This window comes from Coregonus clupeaformis, chromosome 9, assembly GCF_020615455.1.
Source record: "Coregonus clupeaformis isolate EN_2021a chromosome 9, ASM2061545v1, whole genome shotgun sequence".
Lineage (NCBI taxonomy): Eukaryota > Metazoa > Chordata > Actinopteri > Salmoniformes > Salmonidae > Coregonus > Coregonus clupeaformis.
Window position 1 is genome coordinate 34,488,284 of NC_059200.1, and position 27,556 is coordinate 34,515,839.

Genomic DNA, 27,556 nt, shown 5'->3' on the forward strand with positions numbered 1-27,556 from the left:
CCAATTAATCTTTTCAAAATGAGGCCCTAGATGTGTTTGGAACATGGGATTGTTGTTTTCTGCCATTTTTCAAGGACGACTCCATCCATGCACTCTGAAATGGACCGTTTGACAGAGCCATGTAATTTTCCTATGATTCGAGTCCCTTGCTAGTGTGTCCAACTTGGAGGACTTTTTCATTAAGTGTCTGTCTGAAGTGCAGAAAGGTGGCTAACAGGGTTGGCAGGTGCATATTGAACCTGGCCCCACACACACACACACAGCATATGTTTTACTATCCTTGTGGGGACCTAAAATTGATTTCTGTTCAAAATCCTATTTTCCCTAACCCTGAACCTGAACTCCTAACCCTCAACTTAACCCCTAACCCTAATTCTAACCCTAATTATTACGCTAAACCTAAACCCTAAACCTAAAATAGCCTTTGTCCTCATGGGGTCCCGGGATAATTTTCCTTGTTTTAATATCCTTGTGGGGATTTGGGGATTTCCGGTACCCACGAGGATAGGAGCGGCAGGTAGCCTAGCAGTTATAGCGTTGCAGTAATACGGTGAATAACCGAGCTGACAAGGTGAAAAATCGGTCTGTTTCCTTGAGCAAGGCATTTAACCCTAATTTCCTCCAGGGGTGCCGTACTACTATGACCCTGTAAAACAACACATTTCACTGCACCTATCCGGTGTATGCTTGTATTTTTTTATACAAGCATACACACACACATCCATGGGTAAATTAAACCAAGTAACAGCCCGAGATTCATACAAAGCACCGCTGTTTAGCCTATATATCAACTGTACAGTCTCTGCTGTGGATGGTAAAGGCACCTTACTACTGATCAGTGTTCTGTTCTGTTGTGTTCCATGTAGGGTGTGGTCTTGCCCCAGTCCCACTGCACCTAGATCAGTGTATTGACAACCTCGATGCTAACCTGAGGGGTATACTACGAAGCACGCTAGATCTACTCAGGCATTTCTAAAGCTAGCCAGCTTCCGTTAACTTCACATTCCTGAATGATTAGTTCTGAAGGATTAGTTGCCATAGAAATGTACCTGGCTAAAAGGTGTGCCACTTTCATGGTACTGGTTATCCCAAGTTGAACTCAGAGTTGACCAAAGTTACCTCGCTAACTCCTCAAACAACATTTGTAGTATAGAGCTCAGGTTAGAGCTGAGCTGGCTATTATCTTCTGTGGCTGCTGAGGGTCTACCACTCATAACAACGGGAAAATCTCAAGGGTCTAAGTTTGTTTTGCTCATCGCTACACAAACAAGACCCCACTAAACCCTGTTTGTGTGTTTGACTGTGTACACATGATCGTTTTGGGGGTTTTCCCCGCTGAGGTTAGTGCTTGCACGTGTTGCCCCGGTCAGCACACCCAGCTCGTGTCTTTATGACATGTCAATCACAGGGATGGATGGGGAGCGGAGAGGTGCGTGGTGGGCCGTGTGGGGGAGGTGTGTGTGTTGGGGTTGAAGGGGTCTGGTGCCTGGGAGATACGGAGCAGACCCCTCAGGCACAAAGGACAGCGAGGGCCATTCAGTTTGAATGTGTGTGTGTATCCATAATGTGGGTGCAATGATGGGGGTGAACACAGAGACTGTTGTACTGTGTGTGTCTGTGCATGAAGGGACCACACAAACCATACAATTCACTGCACAGGCTTGCAATTGTGTTAAAGTAAAGGAATTGATTGGGAGATATAGGCTAGCAGCTTCAACTAGGACAAAAGCAAATCGCTTGTTGGCATGCCTAGCTAAGTAATAGGTGTTATAAGGTATCACATATATCTAATGTTGAGAAATGGAGTACACTGGTGTTTGTTTCCTACTTGCAGTTCTGCTCCCGGTCTTTATTATTATTATATATATATATATTTATTTTTTTACCCCTTTTTCTCCCCAATTTCGTGGTATCCAATTGATAGTTACAGTCTTGTCCCATCGCTGCAACTCCCGTACGGACTCGGGAGAGGCGAAGGTCGATAGCCGTGCGTCCTCCGAAACACAATCCAACCGAGCCGCACTGCTTCTCGACACAATGCCCGCTTAACCTGGAAGCCAGCCGCACCAATGTGTCAGAGGAAACACCATACACCTGGCGACCGTGTCAGCGTGCACTGCGCCCGGCCCACAACAGGAGTCGCTAGTGCGCGATGGGACAAGAATATCCCTGCCGGCCAAGCCCTCCCCTAACCTGGAAGACGCTGGGCCAATTATACGCCGCCCCATGGGTCTCCCGGTCGCGGCCGGCTGCGACAGAGCCTGGACTCAAACCATGATCTCTAGTGGTACAGCTAGCACTGCGATGCAGTGCCTTAGACCACTGCGCCACTCGGGAGGCCCTCTACTCCCGGTTCTATAGGGAAAACGGAGAGTAATGAATTATAATGGAATCCCCTTTCTTAGCTATAAATTATGCGAAAATGTCATACTCCCGTAATGTTCTTCTAATTTTCATACAAGTCATAGGCTCAATCGAAATGAATGACTCCCTGAAATTAGAAAAAAATCATCTTAGGCCTACATTGTGAATGTATGGCACTATAGGCCTATAGCATCAAACTGTTGCGAATAACTCGTAAAGTAGGCTTATGCGTCAATAAGCTTGTCAAGTCCAGTGCTCACAGCCAGATCAGGGTCGTATTCACTAGGAACCAAACAGAAGCAAACAGACCGAAATGGGGAGGGAGTCAAGGGACTACCTGAATTTGTCCAATAAGAAACGATTGTTTACGTTTTCCATTACAAAACGTTTTGCTACAATGTGTACTATTGAATTCGACCCAGATATCAGTTCCTCCGTGGTCTACTGAGTAACATGGAGAGACGCTCACCTGCTGTGTGGGACGCTCCAGTCCTCATTTATATTTCATAAGAACGTGGGCAGGCAAGCAGGGGGGCTCAGCTGGGGACAAATCAGTCTCATCATCCCACCTTATGATTGTCCCTCCTTCCTTCATGCTTTATTCTGTAATCTCCTCTTTCAATGTTCTCTCTTTGTTAGCTAGCTCATCTGGGAAGGGAAGGGACTTGTAACGTTTACATTTGAGGTGTTCTCTCTCTTCCGCTTGCATTGTCACAGCAAAGGGATTAGGAATTGAGTGTTAAAGGGGTTTCTGCTGTCTTCTGTCAGTGATGATACCCGAGCTGGGTTTGTGTGACGCAAAGACAGTGATTTGTTCAGTGATGAGGGAGGGTGATTTTCGGTTTTGTTTTCTACACAAAGCGTTTGAGTAGGAGTGGTGTTCTAGGATCAGATCCCACCTGTCCGTATAATCATATTCATTATGATCTAAAAAGGAAAACTGATCCTGGATCAGTACTCCTACTCTGAGACGGTTTGTGAATACTTGCCTTGGGCCAGGTTTAACTGTCAGGGGTTGTAAGGGATGATGTTTATTTTGTTTTGGTTGAGAGGGGGGGGTTAGAGAAAGGTTAAAGGGTTGTTTCAACTTAATTATCTGTTGTCATCTGACCACATCCACGCCCTTGTGCCATTTGACCCAAAACCCCAAACACTGTGTCTCATACTTTCTCTCTCCCTCTCTCTCTCCCCCTTTCCCTCTCTGTATTCCAGCTGGCCCTCGCGGATGAACAGAGTGAAGTGACACGGAATGGCTTTGAGTCCAAAGAGCTGCAGTACTTGGTCCAGATCTACTGCCAGGTATGACAGAGTAACCCCCGGGTGCTGTGCTATGCTGCGGTGTCATTCTCACTCAATCAGTGCTCTCTGATATACACATACACTTGCGCACACACACACTCACTTGCACGCAAACAAACACTCTCTCAAAGACGCACAGTCACAAGGAAAACCTCTGTTTCTCGAATCTTGTCACACACCTAATGGACGTCCAATACTGTAAGTCATACCCAGCACACCCCTCTGTTAGCTAGTAACGTTAGGGGATTGACCTATTTTTCATTTTTCTGAAAACACATTGGGTCATGATTGAAGAATCTTATTTGCGGGAACGGTGAAGCTGGATCAACCTAACAACTAAACAGAAAGGTCAGATTGGTGATAAGGGTCTTGTGGGAAAGGAGAGCGACAGTGAAATCATGCCGTTTGGCCTCATCCACGATGTTCACGAGGTGTTGACTAGCAACAAAACACACAACTTGTAAAAGACGTCTAGCATACCATCCGAATCTTCTCCTTAACTTAGCACTTACGTTTCCCTCTCATCAGAGACCTAGCGAAGCAATTCAATAAAACCCAGGCCCAATTTCATCGTCTATTGATCAAAATGTATTTTTGAAACTTTTAATAACTTTGTTGTTTCTCCTAAATGTAATATGTAGGACATCTCTAGGGACTTCCTAGTTAAAGGTTCACTGAAGACATGCCTTTCTTCCATTTTACTGACTGCCATTTTCTTAAGTTCACATGTGTTTTCCAGTACCCACAATTGCGCACAGGTCCCACACAACCCAGTAGCTTCGGTCTAACCCCTTCCACTGACTCACTTGATTCAGGTTTCACACGTTTCCTCTAGATCGTATCCCATTTGCATGACCTTGGCAATGCCATGGAAAACGGGTGGCTCTGTTGTTGGAAAGGGGAGCTGAAACTGCTGCACTGTTCCATAAAAAAGGGGGGAAAGGAGGGTGAAGAATTGGCCCAGAGCCACCCTCTTAGTACAGAGAGTGGAGGAGAAAGAATCCAGCACGCAGGAAAGATCGCTTTAGTTCCACAGACTAGTAAGGGAACAGACAAACAAAGGAACTGACTGGAAGTCTGTGTCTGAAAGTGGGACAAGATACTGTAGCACACCAAGTACTATATGGAGCCCTACAAAAATACCTCTACAGTCCTGATTCCCTCCCGGTTATTCCCCTATGGCTGCACTAAGATCAGTGGGGCTGGTCGACGCTCTGCAGTCCCAGTCACTACAGCCCTGGCCCCAGTTCAGAGGGATCTTTCTGGGTCAAATCAAAGCAACCAAGTTTGTTTTTTCCCCCTCGTTCTGGAACTGGGGTTTTGTGGTTTGGAATCACTCTTGTGAATCGAAAAAGAAACAGTGAAGCAACTCAATGGAAAATAGGAAGACAGGAGTAGATTTGAATGTGGTGGTGAGCTGAGGGCAAAGTTAATTTGGTTTGCACTTATTCCACTGGTTTTGTCATCTACGTACAGCTTCTGAAGCATATTCCACCATTTTCTTTCTTTGATATAGATGGTGATGGTAAGTGCAGGGAAATGGACCAATTCCATGTTTGGAGCACATACCTTTGACTTTCCTTTTGAAGAACAGAAGAGAGAGGGGATAAGAAGAGAATGGAAAAGACAAAGAGTGGGAGATAGGACAGGAGTGGAGAGATGTGTAAAGGGGTGACCCACAGAAATGCAGCTTCATGTCAGGTTTAGTCGTGTTGTCCTTCCAGAGATGAAGGTGGCTGGAGGCTGTAAGCCAGCCATCGGGAAGACTGCCTGGATGAGGGATAGGTCCCACACACTGGGGACGTGGGCATTAGACCAGGGAGCAAGGAGAAGAGAAAGGGGGGACAAAACTGGCAATGGCGTTTTCATAAGGTTGCAGTGTGTCCACCTTCTGCTTGAAATTCAGTAGGTCCTTGATATGTTGCCTTTTTTGCCAACCTGGAAGTGGCTATGGTTAATAGAGTTATGGATAAGTGTTTGTCAGCCCATAAAGGGGGACTGTTAGAAGTTTGTCTTCCAGAGCCTGCTGGAAGACAGGATATACAGTACTCTGATCTGGCAGAGCTTTCAGAAGTATTAACCCCAACTGCCACCACCACATCCTCAACCTTTCTCCATTTCCACTCTTCCTTCTCCTCCTCTGCTCCTCACATTTAAGTTATGACCCCTTTATCAGCCCATGAGCTACATTATCCCCGGGATAAATCCTGAAAGAACGTGTGCGCGGTGCCGACCAAGGGCCAATCCCAAATGGCACCCTGTTCCCCATAGGGACATTGCCCGAGGCTGACATCACAACTCTTATTTGCCTGTCACTTTTTGATTCAGCACCCTCTCATTTAGATTTCAAAAAGCCCTGGCCTGCTTTGTCAAGTGCCAGCCGGCCCTGATGTATTTACCCCCAAAGATTTAATATCCGTTAAGAGTTAACGTATGGATCTGCGTGAATTATTGAGTTCTTGTGTTGTACTCCCGAAATAGCCTCGGCGAATTGATCACTTTGTAAATGGATTCCAAACTTAGCTATCCAGGCCACCACAGTTAAAGCATGAGTTCAGTGAGCTTCAATGGCAACAGATTTAGGAGCTGTTCCATTCTGTGTGGCATGGTGCCTGTTGGATTTACTCACAATACCAATAAAACAAGTGATCACCCCACCGCATATGTTTCTGGTTTGATTAATAGCAGTACATCCAATCTGATATTATTAAAGCTGTGTTATTTTTCACTGAATGTTCTGTAATAGATTCAGGGTACATCGTCCATTGAGGGAGATACCCCTTTCAGGTTAAAATGGGCCCCCCAGTTGGAATTGAAGGATATAATGTCCACCTCTATTAAGTCCACCAGATTTTACCCCTCTATTAATAATCCCAGCCATTTAGATTCATCCCCCTCTCCAATCCCTCCCCCCATCCATCCATCTATCCACCACCCTTTCATCTGTTTTTTGGCACTGCCTCACATTGGCAGACTGGTGCTCTGCTTGGGGCAACCACAACCAAACCACAACCGCAACCATTCAAATGGCTGGTCCCTGTCCCGCAGTGGAGTGTTGTGTGAAGCAGTCACCCTAGCAGGCTTTTTATCCAACCCTGCTCAAACACACCAGAGTCAGTTTATCAAGGTCCTGTTATCATCACAGCCGTGTATATTCCCCCTCAAGCCGATACCACGACGGCTCTCAAGGAACTACACTAGACCTTGTGCAAACTGGAAACTGCATATCCTGGGGCCGCATTTATTATAGCTGGGGACTTTAATAAAGCAAACTGAGGAAAACGCTACCGAAGATCTATCAACACATCGCCTGTAGTACTCGCGCTTCAAAAACTCTCAACCATTGTTGCTCTCCCTTCCAGGATGGCTACAAGGCCCTCCCCCGCCCTCCCTTTGGCAAATCAGATCACGACTCCATTATGCGCCTCCCTTCCTATAGGCAGAAACTCGAATTACCCATGCTAAGGTCAATTCAATGCTGGTCTGACTAATCGCGGACTGGGACATGTTCCCGGACTGGGACATGTTCCGGGTTGCCTCTGAGAACAACATTTACGTATACACTGACACGGTGACTGAGTTCATCAGGGAGTGTATAGGGGATGTTGTTCCCACTGTGACGATTAAAACCTATCCAAACCAAAAACCGTGGATAGATGGCAGCATTCGCGCAAAACTGAAAGCACGAACCACCACATTTAACTACGGCAAGGTGACAAATACAAACAGTCCAATTAAGCCCTCCATAAGGCAATCAAACAGGCACAACGTCAGTACAGAGACAAAGTGGAGTCGCAATTCAACGGCTCAGACATGAGATATATGTGGCAGGGACTCCAGACAATCACGGATTATAAAGGGAAAACCAGCCAGGTCGCAGACACTGACGTCTTGCTCCCGGACAAGCTAAACACCTTCGTCCGCTTTGAGGATAACACAGTGCCGCCGACACGGGCCGCTCCCCAGGACTGTGAGCTCTTGTTCTCCATGGCTGATTTTGTAAGCATTTTAACCATTGCAAGGCTGCCAGCCTAGACAGCATACCTAGCCGCGTCCTCAGAGCATGCGCAGACGAACTGGCTGGAGTGTTTACGGACATATTAAATCTCTCCCTATCCCAGTCTGCTATCCCCACATGCTTCAAGATGTCCACTACTGTACCTGTACCCAAGAAAGCGAAGGTAACTGAACTAAATGATTATCGCCCCGTAGCACTCACTTCTGTCATCATGAAGTGCTTTGAGAGACTAGTCAAGGATCATATCACCTCCACATTACCTGACACCCTAGACCCACTGCAATTTGCATACCGCCCCAATAGATCCACGGATTATGCAATCGCCATGGCACTGCACACTGCCCTATCCCATCTGGACAAGAGGAATACCTATGTAAAAATGCTGTTCATTGACTACAGCTCAGCCTTCAACACCATAGTACCCTCCAAGTTCATCATGAAGCTCGGGGCCCTGGGTCTGAACCCCGCCTTGTGCAACTGGGTCCTGGACTTCCTGACGGGCCGCCCCCAGGTGGTGAAGGTATGCAACAACACCTATACTACGCTGATCCTCAACACAAGGGTGTGTGCGCAGTCCCCTCCTGTACTCCCTGTTTACCCATGATTGTGTGGCCACGCACGCCTCCAACTCAATCATCAAGTTTGCAGACGACACAACAGTGGTAGGCCCGATTACCAACAACGACGAGACAGCTTACAGGGAGGAGGTGAGGGCCCTGGCGGAGTTGTGACACGAAAATAACCTCTCCCTCAACGTCAACAAAATGAAGGAACTGATCGTGGACTTCAGGAGACTGCAGAGGGAGCATGCCCCCATTCACAATGACGGGGCCGCAGTGGAGACGGTGAAAAGCTTTAAGTTCCTCGGCGTACACATCACTGACAATCTGAAATGGTCCACCCACACAGTGTGGTAAAGAAGGCGCAACAGCGCCTCTTCAACCTCAGGAGGCTGGCTTGGCCCCTAAGACCCTCACAAATATTTACAGATGCACCATTGAGAGCATCCTGTCGGGCTGTGTCACCGCCTGGCAACTGCACCGTCCGCAACCACAGGGCTCTCCAGATGGTGGTGCGGTCAGCCTAACACATCACCGGGAGCACACTGCCTGCCCTTCAGGACAGCTACAGCACCCGGTGTCACAAGAAGGCCAAGAAGATCATCAATGACCTGAGCCACGGCCTGTTCACTCCCCTATCATCCAGAAGGCGAGGTCGGTGCAACAAAGCTCGGACTGAGAGACTGAAAAACAGCTTATATCTTAAGACCATCAGACTTAAATAGCCATCTCTAGCCAGCTTCCACCCAGTACCCTGCCCTGAACTTAGTTACTGTCACTAGCTGGCTACCACCTGGTAATTCATCCCTGCACCTTAAATGCTGCTGCTCTATGTACATAGACATGGAACACTGGTCACTTCAATAATGGAACACTGATCACTTTAATAATGTTTACATACTGTTACCCAATTCATATGTACTGTATAAACTGTATTCTAGTCAAGGCCATCCTATTTAACTTTTGCTGTATACTATTCTATCCACGTATTCTTCAATTATACTAAATATTCCATCCACATACTGTCCATAATGTCTATACATCCCATCACATACAGTGGGGAGAACAAGTATTTGATACACTGCCGATTTTGCAGGTTTTCCTACTTACAAAGCATGTAGAGGTCTGTAATTTTTATCATAGGTACACTTCAACTGTGAGAGACGGAATCTAAAACAAAAATCCAGAAAATCACATTGTATGATTTTAAAGTAATTAATATGCATTTTATTGCATGACATAAGTATTTGATACATCAGAAAAGCAGAACTTAATATTTGGTACAGAAACCTTTGTTTGCAATTACAGAGATCCTCCAAACACGAAACACACAGCCAGGGCAACTAAGGAGTGGCTCCGTAAGAAGCATCTCAAGGTCCTGGAGTGGCCTAGCCAGTCTCCAAACCTGAACCCAATAGAAAATCTTTGGAGGGAGCTGAAAGTCCGTATTGCCCAGCGACAGCCCCGAAACCTGAAGGATCTGGAGAAGGTCTGTATGGAGGAGTGGGCCAAAATCCCTGCTGCAGTGTGTGCAAACCTGGTCAAGACCTACAGGAAACGTATGATCTCTGTAATTGCAAACAAAGGTTTCTGTACCAAATATTAAGTTCTGCTTTTCTGATGTATCAAATACTTATGTCATGCACTAAAGTGCAAATTAATTACTTAAAAATCATACAATGTGATTTTCTGGATTTTTCTTTTAGATTCCGTCTCTCACAGTTGAAGTGTACCTCTGATAAAAATTACAGACCTCTACATGCTTTGTAAGTAAGAAAACCTGCAAAATCTGCAGTGTATCAAATGCTTGTTCTCCCCACTGTATATATATTTATACTCTGGACTCTGACATTGCTTGTCCTAATATTTATATATTTCTTAATTCCATTATTTAACTTTTAGATTTGTGTGTCTTGTTGTGTATTGCTAGATATTACTGCGCTTTTGGAGCTAGGAACACAATCATTTCGCTACACCGCAATAATATCTGCTAAACATGTATGCGACCAATAAAATGTGATTTGAGCAGCTGATTTTTTTTTTTATATGGTGTGTTCGAGCAAGGCTGGAGCAAAAGCCTGCATTCCCAGTAGCTCTCCTGGACTCTCCAGGAGGATGGTTGGCCACCCTGCAACATTACAATTATAGCCAAATACTTTTTATGTCTTTTTAAAATAATTCCCTCATTCAATGAACCAGGGATCAAATGGCTAAGGTGGGCAAGGTAGCTAACTTGAGATGTTAATCTATTTGTAAGGTAAATATAATATTCAGTGTTCATGAGAGACCTTGACAGCATAGGAGTTACTTATCAATTAGGTTATTCTTAGAATATTTTTTAACTTGATCAGAATTACATGGCCAGTATTGAATAGAGGAGAATCCGCTTGAGAGACTGTTATACAACCTGAGTTTGCAGCATTGGTTTCATCAACTGCGCACCCGTATGTGTGTTGGCTATTTGCGGTTATACATGAGTGCCGGTGGAAAGTTATTTTAGGACATGACAATGACATTAATGTATGCTAAATAGTTAAGTAGTTAGAACTAGCCAAACTACACAATATGATTTGAATTGGCTATCTAGTTAGTCTCTTGTATATCTTTATTTTACCTGCTTCGCAAATGTCTCTCTCTCTCTCTCTCTCTCTCTCTCTCTCTCTCTCTCTCTCTCTCTCTCTCCATGGCAACGGCCAACTGGAACACACGCAAGTGATGCACACACCATGACTTATCCAGGATTTTCATTGATGACCAAAAACTATAACTGGACAAATGATTAGAGTGGCCTAATTGTTTGATATTGTGATCTTTGCATGATAATTTTTTTATTGTCCATTTGTCCATATAGCTGCTTTTTTTTTACTTGCCGATGGCAAGCGGACAAGCGTTAATGTCGAGCCCTGCCCGCTCTCCGATCCCCCTAGTAAAATCATAGAGCCCCCTTCCTGCCACCCCGTCCCAGCGGTGGATTCTGAATTAGGGCGTGACGGGTATCTGTTACCAGGCTAGTAAAGCAGCCAAGGGCTCATGCACCTCCCCTGTCTTTTGAAATGTTCTCTCTCTCTCACTGGCTGACTCTCTTGTTTTTGCTCCTCAGGGCCGAAGCTGGATTGTGAAGCGCAGCTATGAAGATTTTCGTGTCCTGGACAAGCACCTGCACCTCTGCATATATGACCGCCGCTTCTCACAGCTGCCCGAGCTGCCTCGATTCGACAGTCTGAGGGATCGCGCCGAGGTAAGACGCCTGGTCTCTCTCAGTACAGCCGATGTGCCACCCCTCCCCTCCCATGACCCCTATATCCCCATTCAGATGGTCTCCCCCAGTCTCCAGTCTCCCACTTTGAATGCCGCCTCAGAGCTTTATGACCGCAAGGACTATATTATGCCCTTCAGGGTTATACATGATTACAGTTTAGGGTTCAGACAAAAACCAGAGGCAAAAGACAGGGCTCACTTCAGAAAAGTTTTGCGACCGTGTCCTTGATAGAATGAAATACCCGTACAATGTCCATGCAGTTTTTGCTTGTTTTACAAACTCCTGCCTAGGTCTTTGTTGCAGGCTGTTTCATGGCCTAAATTAGTGAAAGTCTCCAATTGTGCCGTTTTTAATGGTGTCTAATGGCCTGGTGTTAAGAGGGAGCCAGCTGTATAGTCTCTGTGTTTACATGTTTAGAAAGCCTCTCCATCCCTGCTGAGCTGTGACGGGAGCTTTCTCTCGCTCTCTCTCCCCCCCAACCCCCCTCTCTCCCCCTCCCCCCTCCTCCCCCCATCTCCCCCCTCCCCCATCTCTCTCTCCCTCCCCCTCCCATCTCTCTCTCCCTCCCCCTCCCATCTCTCTCTCCCTCCCCTCCCATCTCTCTCTCCCTCCCCTCCCATCTCTCTCTCCCTCCCCTCCCATCTCTCTCTCCCTCCCTCCCATCTCTCTCTCCTCCCCTCCCATCTCTCTCTCCCTCCCCTCCCATCTCTCTCTCCCTCCCCCCTCCCATCTCTCTCCCTCCCCCCTCCCACCTCTCTCTCCCTCCCCCTCTCTCTCCCTCCCCCTCCCATCTCTCTCTCTCCCCCTCCCATCTCTCTCTCCCCCTCCCATCTCTCTCTCCCTCCCCCCTCCCATCTCTCTCTCCCTCCCTCCCCCCTCTCTCTCCCTCCCTCCTCTCTCCCCCTCCTCTCTCCCCCTCTCTCTCTCTCCCCCTCCTCCCCCTCTCTCCCCCCTCTCTCTCCCCCTCTCTCCCCCCCCCTCTCTCTCCCTCCCCCCCTCTCTCTCCCTCCCTCTCTCTCTCCTCCCTCCCCCTCTCGCTCCCTCCCTCCCCCTCTCGCTCCTCCCTCCTCTCGCTCTCCCCCTCCCCCCTCCCTCCCCCTCTCGCTCTCTCCCTCCCTCCCCCCCTCTCACTCTCCCTCCCTCCCCCTCTCGCTCTCCCTCCCTCTCGCTCTCCCTCCCTCCCCCTCTCGCTCTCCCTCCCTCCCCCTCTCGCTCTCCCTCCCTCCCCCTCTCGCTCTCCCTCTCTCGCTCTCCCTCTCTCTCCCTCCCCCTCTCTCTCCCACCCGCTCCTCTCTCTCTCTCCCCCTCCCCCCTCTCTCTCTCCCACCCGCTCCTCTCTCTCTCTCCCCCTCCTCTCTTTCCCTCCCCCTTCTCTCTCTCTCCCTCCCCTCTCTCTCCCTCTCTCTCGCTCTCCCTCCCTCCCTCTCGCTCTCCCTCCCTCTCGCTCTCCCTCCCCTCTCGCTCTCCCTCTCTCGCTCTCTCCCCCCTCCCTCCCCCTCTCCTCCCCCTCTCGCTCTCCCTCCCCCCTGGCTCTCCCTCCCCCTCTCGCTCTCCCTCCCCCCTCTCTCTTGCTCTCTTTCTCTCACACACTCTCACTCTTTACAGTTGTTTTCCCAGCAAAAGCCCACTTGAACTGTGGCATATTTTTACAGCTAAATCGATGGGCTTTGAAGTTTGGAGTGGCTGTTAATGCCTACCTATTATGATCCTTCAGTCCTCCAGTAAATGGAAAAAAGGCCCTAATGCTCTCTCTCTCCCCACTAAATAGAGACTCCCACGAAGGTAGGCACTTTATGGTTGCATCCCAAATGGAACCCTATTCCCTTTATAGTGCACTACTTTTGACCAGAGCTCTATGGGCCGTTCTCAAAAGTAGTACACTATATAGGGTGCCATTTGGGATGCAGATTCTCTCTCCAGTCCCCATTGTAATGGGAAACACTGGGCGGCCCGGGCGGCATGTTAACTAATCACAAGAGGTCAGATTACTAAACCCACAATGAAAGCATGGGTCCTTCAGTAGTGGAATGTTCAGCGCTAAAAAGGACTGGTAAAACAAGTTATTAGGGTTTTCACAAAACAAGGCTGAGGAAATAGGCCTACCTCAGTCGTGATTGGTTGAACAAGATGTCGGCCCTTTCGGTTTAATCTGTGTCCGCGGCTGCTGGGACAAATAATAGCGGAGAGTGGGCGTGTAGTAATTTCAGACAGCCCAGCTTTACAAATTGTTTTTCGGGGGGCTGCGTGCTCGAGCTGTCATTGTTTGATTGTAGCTTTCAGGCATTTAATACAAAGAGGTTCTTACAGGATTAATTGTTGTACGGGAAAATTGACTTAAATTAAAATGTCACTAACAGTATTGTTGAGAGGCTGTTTTGCCGCTCCCTCTTTGAAGCGCCCAGTTTGGTACCTAGCTACTGCAGTTATTTGGATAGTGTTAGCCTAACTAGTATTTTAACCATCATTGCCTGCTCATTACAATACACAATGGCCACTGTTCTGCAGGCCAGTACATGGGGCGCTAAATTGCCTGTTCGAAATGAGTTGACATTAGCTTATACAATGTCTTCCATGACTCGTTAAGTCTAAGACCCGAAAAGAGTTGGTCCGAATATTCAGCGAAATCAGGAGACTTACTGCTAATCAACTAATCAGTCTCCCTATTGATTCAGTGAGACAGCCAGTCCCCCTTCCCTTTAAGGCCTCCATGTTGTGCTTGGCTTTACTCTTGTTTTACCCTATGTTCTCTAGTCTTTGTCTTTCTGGAGAGTCTTGGCCCTCTTTTGGTCTGTGTTTGCTTGGCCATGTTGACACTCGAGGAAGGGGGACTAAGGAGAGACACTGACGGCGGCGCAAATGGTACCCTATTCCCTACATAGTGCACTACATTTGATCAGAGCCCTATGAGCCCTGGTCAAAAGTAGTGCACTATATAGGGAATAGGGTGCCATTTGGGGCACATACACTGTCTGGCACACATAGGGGAAGGTTCACTTTTAGATTAGTGCGCTGAATAGGACAAGTGTTGTGGGAAGCGCCAGGCTATTCATCACCAACAGTAACCAACAACTGGAGCACAACAAGGAAAGCCTTGCTTATTATAGCCCAGACCAGACCAGACCGTGCATGGCCTTCATTCTCTGCTGCTCTGCAAAGCAAGCCCTCTATACAGAAGCCTACTTGCCCTCCAAATCAAGTGCTTAGTATTATAGCACTGTTGACACTGTTTTCATTCCTTGAAAGTCTGGGCTTTCTTTTTTGGTGTTTTTTTGTCTTACTTTTTTTCAGTCAGGGGTCTGCTTTGTCATTTAGGATAAACGTGGTGTCAGCGTCAACGTTCTGCACTCTCCCTCCCTGCAACATTTGACGGTTGAGGGTTGTTTAGGGAAATATTTGATTTATCCGGAGATCCATTTAAATGTTGTCAGCTTCGTCTTTTTTTAGCTCCCTCAAGGTGACAAATGGCTTTCGTGAAATAGTTAACCATTGTTTGGGCTGGTTAGTGCCACAGTGAAGTCTCAAATGAAAAACAAACATCCTTTTGAAAAAACCCGGGCATTTACACACCTTCCACATATAGAATTGCCTTATCTTCACCGGTTCCTCCTGGCCAGATTTGTCTTGGCTGTGGGTTAAGTTGGGGCTAATCTGGTTATACATGTGTAAAAAAAAAAATTGTACTGTTCGTGCCACATCTTGTGGAAAGAAACAAAGGCTCCGAGGCTGTGGTCCTTTTAAAACCAGGGCAGTGTCACGTACATGTCGTCAGCTTGTGCCCCATTAGACCCCTTCCTCTGGGCTACAACACTCGGCTTCTGTGGGTGTGTTGGTCGGCCCTGGCCTGATTGGGTTCACACGGTGCCAGCTCATGTCCTCGAATCGATGTGGCAGGAGCGGCCTGGAACCTCCCAGAGAGAAAGAGAGAGGGCCATGAGAGGGCCTGGCACCACGTCTGGCCTGGCCCCGTGCCCACCACCTCAATGGTCTCTGATCTGCTCTTCTCGGCTCTGATTTTCTCCTCTAACCTCTTCTCCCTTCTCAAATTTCTCTTCTCCTATAATCTCTCTCTATCCCTTCCTCTTCTCTAACCTCTTCTGTCCTCCCCTAACCTCTCATTTCCTCTGCTCTGCTTTCCTATCATCTCACCTCTCCTTTCTCCTCTCATCTCCTCTCCTCTAATCTCTCTTATTGAGCTCAGTTCTCTAACCTCTCCTGTCCTCTCCTCTCTAACCTCTCTCTCTCCTCTTCCCTTATCTAACCTCTCTCTCCTCTTCCCTTATATAACCTCTCTCTCCTCTTCCCTTATCTAACCTCTCTCTCCTCTTCCCTTATCTAACCTCTCTCTCCTCTTCCCTTATCTAACCTCTCCTCTTCCCTTATCTAACCTCTCTCTCTCCTCTTCCCTTATCTAACCTCTCTCTCCTCTTCCCTTATCTAACCTCTCTGTCTCTCTCCTCTTCCCTTATCTAACCTCTCTCTCCTCTTCCCTTATCTAACCTCTCTCTCCTCTTCCCTTATCTAACCTCTCTCTCTCTCTCCTCTTGCCTTATCTAACCTCTCCTCTTCCATTATCTAACCTCTCTCTCTCTCCTCTTCCCTTATCAATCAATCAATCAATTTTATTTTATATAGCCCTTCTTACATCAGCTAATATCTCGAAGTGCTGTACAGAAACCCAGCCTAAAACCCCAAACAGCTAGTAATGCAGGTGTAGAAGCACGGTGGCTAGGAAAAACTCCCTAGAAAGGCGAAAGCCTAGGAAGAAACCTAGAGAGGAACCAGGCTATGAGGGGTGGCCAGTCCTCTTCTGGCTGTGCCGGGTGGAGATTATAACAGAACCATGCCAAGATGTTCAAAAATGTTCATAAGTGACAAGCATGGTCAAATAATAATCAGGAATAAATCTCAGTTGGCTTTTCATAGCCGATCATTAAGAGTTGAAAACAGCAGGTCTGGGACAGGTAGGGGGTTCCATAACCGCAGGCAGAACAGTTGAAACTGGAATAGCAGCAAGGCCAGGCGGACTGGGGACAGCAAGGAGTCACCACGGCCGGTAGTCCCGACGTATGGTCCTAGGGCTCAGGTCTCTCAGTTGGCTTTTCATAGCCGATCATTAAAGAGTTGAAAACAGCAGGTCTGGGACAGGTAGGGGTTTCGTAGCCGCAGGCAGAACAGTTGAAACTGGAATAGCAGCAAGGCCAGGCGGACTGGGGACAGCAAGGTGTCATCATGCCCGGTAGTCCTGACGTATGGTCCTAGGGCTCAGGTTCTCAGAGAGAAAGAGAGAACGAGAGAATTAGAGAGAGCATACTTAAATTCACACAGGACACTGGATAAGACAGGAGAAGTACTCCAGGTATAACCAACTAACCCCAGCCCCCCGACACATAAACTACTGCAGCATAAATACTGGAGGCTGAGACAGGAGCGGTCCGGAGACACTGTGGCCCCATCCGAAGAAACCCCCGGACAGGGCCAAACAGGAAGGATATAACCCCACCCACTCCGCCAAAGCACAGCCCCCGCACCACTAGAGGGATATCCCCAACCACCAACTTACAATCCTGAGACAAGGCCGAGTATAGCCCACAGAGGTCTCCACCACAGCACAAACCAAGGGGGCGCCAACCCAGACAGGAAGATCACGTCAGTAACTCAACCCACTCAAGTGACGCACCCCTCCCAGGGACGGCATGAAAGAGCACCAGCAAGCCAGTGACTCAGCCCCTGCAACAGGGTTAGAGGCAGAGAACCCCAGTGGAGAGGGGAACCGGCCCGGCAGAGACAGCAAGGGCTGTTCGTTGCTCCAGCCTTTCCGTTCACCTTCACACTCCTGGGCCAGACTACACTCAATCATATGACCTACTGAAGAGATAAGTCTTCAGTAAAGACTTAAAGGTTGAGACCGAGTCTGCGTCTCTCACATGGGTAGGCAGACTGTTCCATAAAAATGGAGATCTATAGGAGAAAGCCCTGCCTCCCGCTGTTTGCTTAGAAATTCTAGGGACAATTAGGAGGCCTGCGTCTTGTGACCGTAGCGTACGTATTGGTATGTACGGCAGGACCAACTCGGAAAGATAGGTAGGAGCAAGCCCATGTAATGCTTTATAGGTTAACAGTAAAACCTTGAAATCAGCCCTTGCCTTAACAGGAAGCCAGTGTAGGGAAGCTAGCACTGGAGTAATATGATCAAATTTCTTGGTTCTAGTCAGGATTCTAGCAGCCGTATTTAGCACTAACTGAAGTTTATTTAGTGCTTTATCCGGGTAGCCGGAAAATAGAGCATTGCAGTAGTCTAACCTAGAAGTAACAAATGCATGGATTAATTTTTCTGCATCATTTTTGGACAGAAAATTTCTGATTTTTGCAATGTTACGTAGATGGAAAAAAGCTGTCCTTGAAACAGTCTTGATATGTTCGTCAAAAGAGAGATCAGGGTCAAGAGTAACACCGAGGTCCTTCACAGTTTTATTTGAGACGACTTTACAACCATCTAGATGAATTGTCAGATTTAACAGAAGATCTCTTTGTTTCTTGGGACCTAGAACAAGCATCTCTGTTTTGTCCGAGTTTAAAAGTAAAAAGTTTTCAGCCATCCACTTCCTTATGTCTGAAACACAGGCTTCTAGCGAGGGCAATTTTGGGGCTTCACCATGTTTCATTGAAATGTACAGCTGTGTGTCATCCGCATAGCAGTGAAAGTTAACATTATGTTTTCGAATAACATCCCCAAGAGGTAAAATATATAGTGAAAACAATAGTGGTCCTAAAACGGAACCTTGAGGAACACCGAAATGTACAGTTGATTTGTCGGAGGACAGACCATTCACAGAGACAAACTGATATCTTTCCGACAGGTAGGATCTAAACCAGGCCAGAACTTGTCCGTGTAGACCAATTTGGGTTTCCAGTCTCTCCAAAAGAATGTGGTGATCGATGGTGTCAAAGGCAGCACTAAGGTCTAGTAGCACGAGGACAGATGCAGAGCCTCGGTCTGACGCCATTAAAAGGTCATTTACCACCTTCACAAGTGCAGTCTCAGTGCTATGATGGGGTCTAAAACCAGACTGAAGCATTTCGTATACATTGTTTGTCTTCAGAAAGGCAGTGAGTTGCTGCGCAACAGCTTTTTCTAAAATTTTTGAGAGGAATGGAAGATTCGATATAGGCCGATAGTTTTTTATATTTTCCGGGTCAAGGTTTGGCTTTTTTCAAGAGAGGCTTTATCACTGCCACTTTTAGTGAGTTTGGTACACATCCGGTGGATAGAGAGCTGTTTATTATGTTCAACATAGGAGGGCCAAGCACAGGAAGCAGCTCCTTCAGCAGTTTAGTAGGAATAGGATCCAGTATGCAGCTTGAAGGTTTAGAGGCCATGATTATTTTCATCATTGTGTCAAGAGATATAGTACTAAAACACTTAAGTGTCTCTCCCGATCCCAGGCCCTCGCAGAGCTGTGCAGATCCAGGACAGCTAAGCCCTGGAGGAATACGCAGATTCAAAGAGGAGTCCGTAATTTGCTTTCTAATGGTCATGATCTTTTCCTCAAAGAAGTTCATGAATTTATCACTGCTGAAGTGAAAGCCATCCTCTCTTGGGGAATGCTGCTTTTTAGTTAGCTTTGCAACAGTATCAAAAAGAAATTTTGGATTGTTCTTATTTTCCTCAATTAAGTTGGAAAAGTAGGATGATCGAGCAGCAGTGAGGGCTCTTCGGTACTGCACGGTACTGTCTTTCCAAGCTAGTCGGAAGACTTCCAGTTTGGTGTGGCGCCATTTCCGTTCCAATTTCCTGGAAGCTTGCTTCAAAGCTCGGGTATTTTCTGTATACCAGGGAGCTAGTTTCTTATGACAAATGTTTTTCGTTTTTAGGGGTGCAACTGCATCTAGGGTATTGCGCAAGGTTAAATTGAGTTCCTCAGTTAAGTGGTTAACTGATTTTTGTCCTCTGACGTCCTTGGGTAGGCAGAAGGAGTCTGGAAGGGCATCAATGAATTTTTGTGTTGTTTGAGAATTTATAGCACGACTTTTGATGCTCCTTGGTTGGGGTCTGAGCAGATTATTTGTTGCGATTGCAAATGTAATAAAATGGTGGTCCGATAGTCCAGGATTTTTGTGGAAAAACATTAAGATCTACAACATTTATTCCATGGGACAAAACTAGGTCCAGAGTATGACTGTGGCAGTGAGTAGGTCCAGAGACATGTTGGACAAAACCCACTGAGTCGATAATGGCTCCGAAAGACTTTTGGAGTGGGTCTGTGGACTTCTCCATGTGAATATTAAAATCACCAAAAATTAGAATATGATCTGCTATGACTACAAGGTCTGATAGGAATTCAGGAAACTCAGAGAGGAACGCTGTATATGGCCCAGGAGGCCTGTAAACAGTAGCTATAAAAAGTGATTGAGTAGGCTGCATAGATTTCATGACTAGAAGCTCAAAAGATGAAAACGCCATTTTTTTTTTGTAAATTGAAATTTGCTATCGTAAATGTTAGCAACACCTCCGCCTTTGCGGGATGCACGGGAATATGGTCACTAGTGTAACCAGGAGGTGAGGCCTCATTTAACACAGCAAATTCATCAGGCTTAAGCCATGTTTCAGTCAGGCCAATCACATCGAGATTATGATCAGTGATTAGTTCATTGACTATGACTGCCTTTGAAGTGAGGGATCTAACATTAAGTAACCCTATTTTGAGATGTGAGGTATCACGATCTCTTTCAATAATGGCAGGAATGGAGGAGGTCTTTATCCTAATAAGATTGCTAGGGTGAACACCGCCATGTTTAGTTTTGCCCAACCTAGGTCGAGGCACAGACACAGTCTCAATGGGTATGGCTGAGCTGACTACACTGACTGTGCTATTGGCAGACTCCACTAAGCTGGCACTAACCTCTCTATCTAACCTCTCCACTAACCTCTCTATCTCCTCTTCCCTTATCTAACCTCTCCTCTTCCCTTATCTAACCTCTCTCTCTCTCCTCTTCCCTTATCTAACCTCTCCTCTTCCCTTATCTAATCTCTCTCTCTCTCCTCTTCCCTTATCTAACCTCTCTCTCTCTCTCTCCTCTTGCCTTATCTAACCTCTCCTCTTCCCTTATCTAACGTCTGTCTCTCTCCTCTTCCCTTATCTAACCTCTCTCTCGCTCCTCTTCCCTTATCTAACCTCTCTCTCTCTTCTCTTCCCTTATCTAACCTCTCTCTCCTCTTCCCTTATCTAACCTCTCCTCTTCCCTTATCTAACCTCTCTCTCTCCTCTTCCCTTATCTAACCTCTCCTCTTCCCTTATCTAACCTCTCTCTCTCTCCTCTTCCCTTATCTAACCTCTCTCTGTCTCTCTCTCCTCTTCCCTTATCTAACCTCTCTCTGTCTCTCTCTCCTCTTCCCTTATCTAACCTCTCTCTCGCTCCTCTTCCCTTATCTAACCTCTCTCTCTCTCTCTCCTCTTGCCTTATCTAACCTCTCCTCTTCCCTTATCTAACGTCTGTCTCTCTCCTCTTCCCTTATCTAACCTCTCCCTCTCTCTCCTCTTCCCTTATCTAACCTCTCTCTCTCCTCTTCCCTTATCTAACCTCTCCTCTTCCCTTATCTAACCTCTCTCTCTCTCCTCTTCCCTTATCTAACCTCTCCTCTTCCCTTATCTAACCTCTCTCTCGCTCCTCTTCCCTTATCTAACCTCTCTCTGTCTCTCTCTCCTCTTCCCTTATCTAACCTCTCTCTGTCTCTCTCTCCTCTTCCCTTATCTAACCTCTCTCTCGCTCCTCTTCCCTTATCTGACCTCTCTCTCTCTCCTCTCCTCTTCCCTTATCTAACCTCTCCTCTTCCCTTATCTAACCTCTCTCTCTTCTCTTCGTCTCCTCTCTAATTGGCCTCCAGTGGAGTGTTTGATTCCCTCTCCTGGGCGCTCACCATTCACTCTTTACTTTTGCCCTTTCTCTCTCTCATGTAGTCTTTTTTCTTCTCTATCTATCTCGCTCTCTCAACTCAAGTCTCTCTCGTCATCATAGACGATAGTTCCTCTGAGATACTTTAACTTGATCTAACGATAGCTTTTGATGATGACTGTGACACACACACGAGAGTATGTTGTTACCTACTGCATCTCACTCACATAATGTTTTCTCTCTGTCTCTTAGTAGGCTATTCTTCTATTGTCCTAGCCTTTATAGAATATGGAATATGAAGGACCACCACAGACCTAATGAAATCTCGTGGCCATCTATTGTGCATTACTCAAGAAGTCGGCCAAAAAAATTGAAACAACCGTAATTTCAGTATCATTATGATTGACTACATTATGAGCTCAGTCAATCATGTCGTTCTGGCTCATGCCCAAGTCAAACACTCACGCGTGCACACACACACACACACACACACGCACACACGCACACACACAGCCATTTGTAGTGCAGGTTAGCTGACTGGAGTGGTTTCACAACTGGAAAAGCCAGCGTGGTATCCCCCACCAAAATGGTGGAATTTGCAATGTACTATGTGGCTGATCGAGTATTTTCTTGGATGTATCTATGGGGGCTGTGTGATACTTGAAACGACTCCCATCTGAAATCCTTGAACAGGGACTTGAAACTATAATTGAGATGTGTTTATCCTGCCTGAGTGCAGCTGTACTGTTTTGGAGCATCCATTATGCCTCTAAAGTACTCTAGTACCCTCCTACAGTTCTAGATGTGCTCACACACACACACGTTTGTGTGTTTACTGCTTCCTGTCCAGAAGTAGTACATAACCTTGGTGAAAGGAACACACAATTACAGTAAAACCTAAAAACAGCCGTCCCTCAGTGACGACTAGCTTGTGAAGCACACAGAGTAAAAGCCATTTCTCTGACTGAAACATATTTGTAGGACTGTGAGTGGTCATTGGCAGACCATGGGCAATTCAGTTTTGCATATGGCATTTAAGTTGTGTATATATTTTAGTAGTGCAAGAGAAAAAAGGCATTGCACAAAACAAATATTTGTGTTCTGCTAAATCAAATGTATTATCAAGGTCCCCTGAAATTCATTTGCCCTGCTTAAAGAACGAGAGTGCTTCATGTTTTTGATTGGTTGCGGATGTAAACTCACTTAGCAGCCTTATTGGGTTGAGTTAAATTGAAACTGTATACTCCCCTGGTGTTAGGCAGATACGCAACCAGAGTTGATTTCTTTCGTTAATGGCCTCTTGATTGGATAGATTTCCCTGAAGAGCCTGCCAGCCTGACGGCCATGATAATGATGATGATACTTCTGCTTAAAGTCTATGGTCTAAGTGTATATCCAGTTAGGAGGCCACTATCTGATTTAGGATCAGCTCTACTTAGCAAGTATCACCTAATGCCAGCCTCACCCATCATCTGCACTACAACCACGCTGTCTCTGGATCAGTTGTAAAGACCACGCAATGTGTCCACACAGGATTCTCATACACTACCTATAGCTGTAGGTCAATCGACACTACTCTGTGGAGCTACAGTGACAGAAGGGTATTGTGTGGTTTTATATAGGTGTTTTACACATGGTCTGTTTCTGGTTTCCTCTCACAGGCAGTTTCCCAGATGCTGATGGCTTACCTCTCCCGCCTCACAGCTATCGCTGACAACAAGATCAACTGTGGGCCTGCCCTCACATGGATGGAGGTGAGCTTCTGTCTGGGTTTATGTCTGTCTATCAATCTCCCAAACACTCTACACAAATACACCACACATAAAACATAGTTTCCCATTTTTTCTCTCTCTTAAACACACCCGCTTACTGCTCCTCTCTTTCCTTACTCACTTACACATACTAGAACAGTAATCGGTCTACATTGACAGACAGTAAATATGACACTAACTGTGTGTGTGTTTTCCAGGTTGATAACAAAGGCAACCACTTACTGGTCCATGAGGAGTCCTCCATAAACGTGCCTGCCATCGCCGCCGCCCATGTCATCAAACGCTACATCGCCCAGGCCGCCGACGAGCTCTCCTTCGAGGTGACGGGGAGAGTTGAAACACATTTGCGCATGCATGCACACACACTCACATGGACATACAGTGCATTCGGAAAGTATTCAGACCCCTTGACTTTTTCCACATTTTGTTATGTTACAGCCTTACTCTAAAATTGATTAAATCGTTTTTTCCCCCTCATCAATCTACACACAATACCCCATAATGACAAAGCAAAAACAGGTTTGTAGAAATGTTTGCAAATGTATTAAAAATAAAAAACTGAAATATTACATTTACATAAGTATTCAGACCCTTTACTCAGTACTTTGTTGAAGCACCTTTGGAAGCGATTACAGCCTCAAGTCTTCTTGGGTATGACGCTACAAGCTTGGCACACCTGTATTTGGGGAGTTTCTCCCATTCTTCTCTGCAGATCCTCTCAAGCTCTGTCAGGTTGGATGGGGAGCGTCGCTGCACAGCTATTTTCAGGTCTCTCCAGAGATGTTCGATCAGGTTCAAGTTCGGGCTCTGGCTGGGCCACTCAAGGACATTCAGAGACTTGTCCTGAAGCCACTCCTGCCTTGTATTGGCTGTGTGCTTAGGGTCGTTGTCCTGTTGGAAGGTGAACCTTCGCCCCCAGTCTGAGGTCCTGAGCGCTCTGGAGCAGGTTTTCATCAAGGATCTCTCTGTACTTTGCTCCGTTCATCTTTCCCTCGATCCTGACTAGTCTCCCAGTCTCTGCCACTGAAAAACATCCCCACTGCATGATGCTGCCACCACCATGCTTCACCTTAGGGATGGTGCCAGGTTTCCTCCAGATGTGACGCTTGGCATTCAGGCCAAAGAGTTCAATCTTGGTTTCATTAGACCAGAGAATCTTGTTTCTCATGGTCAGGTGCCTTTTGACAAACTCCAAGCGGGCTGTCATGTGCCTCCGTCAGGCCACTACCATAAGGCCTGATTGGTGGAGTGCTGCAGAGATGGTTCTCCCATCTCCACAGAGGAACTCTGGAGCTCTGTCAGAGTGAGGTTCTTGGTCACCTCTCTGATGTAGGCCCTTCTCCCCCGATTGCTCAGTTTGGCCAGGCGGCCAGCTCTAGGAAGAGTCTTGGTGGTTCCAAACTTCTTCCATTTAAGAATTATGGAGGCCACTGTGTTCTTGTGGACCTTCAATGCTGCATAAATTTTTTGGTACCCTTCCCCAGATCTGTGCCTTCGACCTCATGGCTTGGTTTTTGCTCTGACATGCACTGTCAAATGTGGCTTATATAGACAGGTGTGTGCCTTTCCAAATCATGTCCAGTCAATTGAATTTACCACAGGTGGACTCCAATCAAGTTGTAGAAACAGCTCAAGGATGATCAATGGAAACAGGATGCAAAGGGTCTAAGTACTTATGTAAATAAGGTATTTATTTTTTTATTTTGTTCTAAATTTACAAAATTTTCTAAAAACCTGTTTTCGCTTTGACATTATGGGGTATTGTGTGTAGATTGATGAGGAAAAAAAACAATTTCATCCATTTTAGAATATTGCTGTAACGTAACAAAATGTGGAAAAAGTCAAGGGGTCTGAATTCTTTGTGAATGCACTGTATGTGCAGATACAAATGGAGATGTCATGGATAAATGGATGTGCTTGGATGCGGTAATAAATAATCGTATGTATTTTATGAGCACGTTGTTCTTTGCTGTATGGATACCATGACAGGTTATCTGCGTCATATTTACCGTAATTTTCGGACTATAAGCCGCGCCTTTTTTCAAATTTTTCGACCCTGCGGCTTATATAACGGTGCGGCTAATCTATGGATTTTTACAGCTAACGGCCACTAGAAGACCTCCTAAATCTATGGATTTTACAGGTTACAGTCCACCAACTTTAACTCTATGGGCTCTATGACCGGTCCGCTCCCCCCACGTTTAAGCGGCGGGCTCCAGCAAGAAAAGCTGGAGGCCGGAAAAGTGAGACAGGTTGCGCGCAAAAGTAAAAGTGGAACCGAGAGTGGTACGAGAGACAGAACGAGAGCAAGACAGACAGACATTACGAGAGCGAGACAGTTTGTGCAAAGGAAGTTTTCATACACAAACCCTCATTATGGAAAACAAACGTAGAAATGCATATGATGCAGCTTTTAAGTTAAAGGCAGTCAATCTGGCTGTCAAAACATCCACGATCATTAACGGGTTCCGAAAGGCTGGACTGCTGCGTGATGAAGAGGAGGACGCCGCCACAGCTGAGGCCCTTCAGAGGCTGTTCGATTCCGACAGTGACGAAGAGGAGTTCGTTGGTTTTGAGAGCGACAACGAAGGAGAGAGGAGAGTGGCTGACGAAGCCACCCTGAGCCTGTTCGTTTCCGACACTGAAGATGAGGACTTTGGTGGTTTTAGTACGCAGGAAGAAGACGGAGATGAGGATTAATGACTTGACTTTTCTGGTTACAGCCGTGTACTGCACCTTAGCCTAAAAGATGAAGACGAGGATTAATGACTTTTCTGGTAGGCTGATTACCGTATATTTTAAGCAGCCGTGTTGCTGCAACTTTAGGCTTACGCGCTTACTGTCGTGTTACAGGCACTTTATTTTGCACATTTAATTTAGCCATTGATATTGCCTCGTCAAGCGCTGTAAGCTTTGTTTTTTGTTATGGTACTACTGTAGGCTATAATGTAGATAAATATTCAAAGATGTGCACACTTTTTCAAGGTTTTTCAAAAATAACCAAAGTTAAGTGGTTAAATGATTGTGACGCTATTAACTAATTTTGCTGGGGAACACCTAGCACTCCCTCAAGGACCACTGGTTGAAAACCACTGCTGTAGATCACTGCCGGTATGTGCGCTGGGAGCGCACCGTTTAAGTTTGAAAGTTGAAAAGTTTGTGTCTGAAACGCTATGTGATACAGTACAGTTTACACAGCACAGTATATGTTCTGTAGCTACTATTGCACTAAATGGTAACACTTGAATACGTTATGCAAATATGCAACTTGTTTGTTGAAATGTTAATAAATGGGAGCTTCCTCAAGCAGCCATCTCTTTCCCGACAATCCCCTCTGTGCACGAACCCTTACATATGGTAATTAAACATTAAAACACCTGCGGCTTATAGTCCAGTGCGGCTTATATATGTACACATCATTCAATATCATTCAATTTAGCTGCTGCGGCTTATACTCCGGTGCGCCTTATAGTGCGGAAAATACGGTACTCTTATACCGACGCCTTAATACATTACATTGTTCCTAGGGAGTTGTTTCTCCATTTCTCTTTTCACACACTACATGCAATTCTTATGTAGAAATACATTCTGATGCAGTCAGTGGTTCCCAAACTTTTCTTAGCAAGGTACCCCTAATAATACCCACCATTTCTATAGTATTGGTTAGAGTTAGTATGTAGTTTCCCCTCAAATGTATTCACAGCATGACTTGATCCCGCTATCCCGCTCTCTTCTTCTCTCTCCCACTTTCTCTTTCTCCTCTATCTCTCCCCTGACAGGTTGGGGACATCGTGTCTGTTATTGACATGCCCCCCAAGGAGGACACCACATGGTGGAGGGGCAAGCACGGCTTTCAGGTTGGTGACCCAGAAGCGCACACACACAAACACTGTGTCGCAGTCTAGAATCTGGGGGACTCCACAAGGCCAGGATTATTATTGTGCTTTACTCATTTGGTTCACATTTGGTTTGGCTGTTTAGCAAATTTTACTCTGTGTATAAATGTATATTGGCTCATATTGTTCATTTGGGTGAAACATTTTTCTTGTCAGTTAAAGACAGACGTACTTACAGAATTGTATCATACAAAATGCGTACAAAATAAGTGGTTGTTCTCGATCGGGATGTGATTATATTAGCTTAGCTGAGTTTTCCAGTATTCCATTTAAAGTGATCAATAGTCTTTCTTTGAGCCCAATGAAGCCCAGTTTAGTGTTATCTGTTGATCCAGTCCAGCTGAACTTCCTGTGCCCTTAGCATTGAACCCTGGCAGTGTTCTGGTCATAGCTTACCCGTAGCATTGCCTCCTGGCAGTGTTCTGGTCATAGTCCGCCTGGCCTTGCTGCTATTCCAGTTTAAACTGTTCTGCCTGCGGTTATGGAACCCCTACCTG

The 27,556-nt window shown here is 46.2% G+C and overlaps 1 protein-coding gene across 2 annotated transcripts in view; it reads left to right on the forward strand.

Moving 5' to 3' along the window:
• Positions 1–27,556, forward strand: part of LOC121573937 (rho GTPase-activating protein 32-like) — a 220,313-nt gene that overhangs the window by 140,721 nt on the left and 52,036 nt on the right. For both annotated transcript variants that reach the window (XM_045222570.1, XM_045222571.1), the window contains 5 exons: positions 3,577–3,663; positions 11,342–11,479; positions 23,053–23,145; positions 23,361–23,483; positions 26,943–27,020. In XM_045222570.1, the coding sequence (XP_045078505.1) occupies positions 3,577–3,663; positions 11,342–11,479; positions 23,053–23,145; positions 23,361–23,483; positions 26,943–27,020 (519 nt within the window). The remainder of the gene's footprint in view (positions 1–3,576; positions 3,664–11,341; positions 11,480–23,052; positions 23,146–23,360; positions 23,484–26,942; positions 27,021–27,556) is intronic.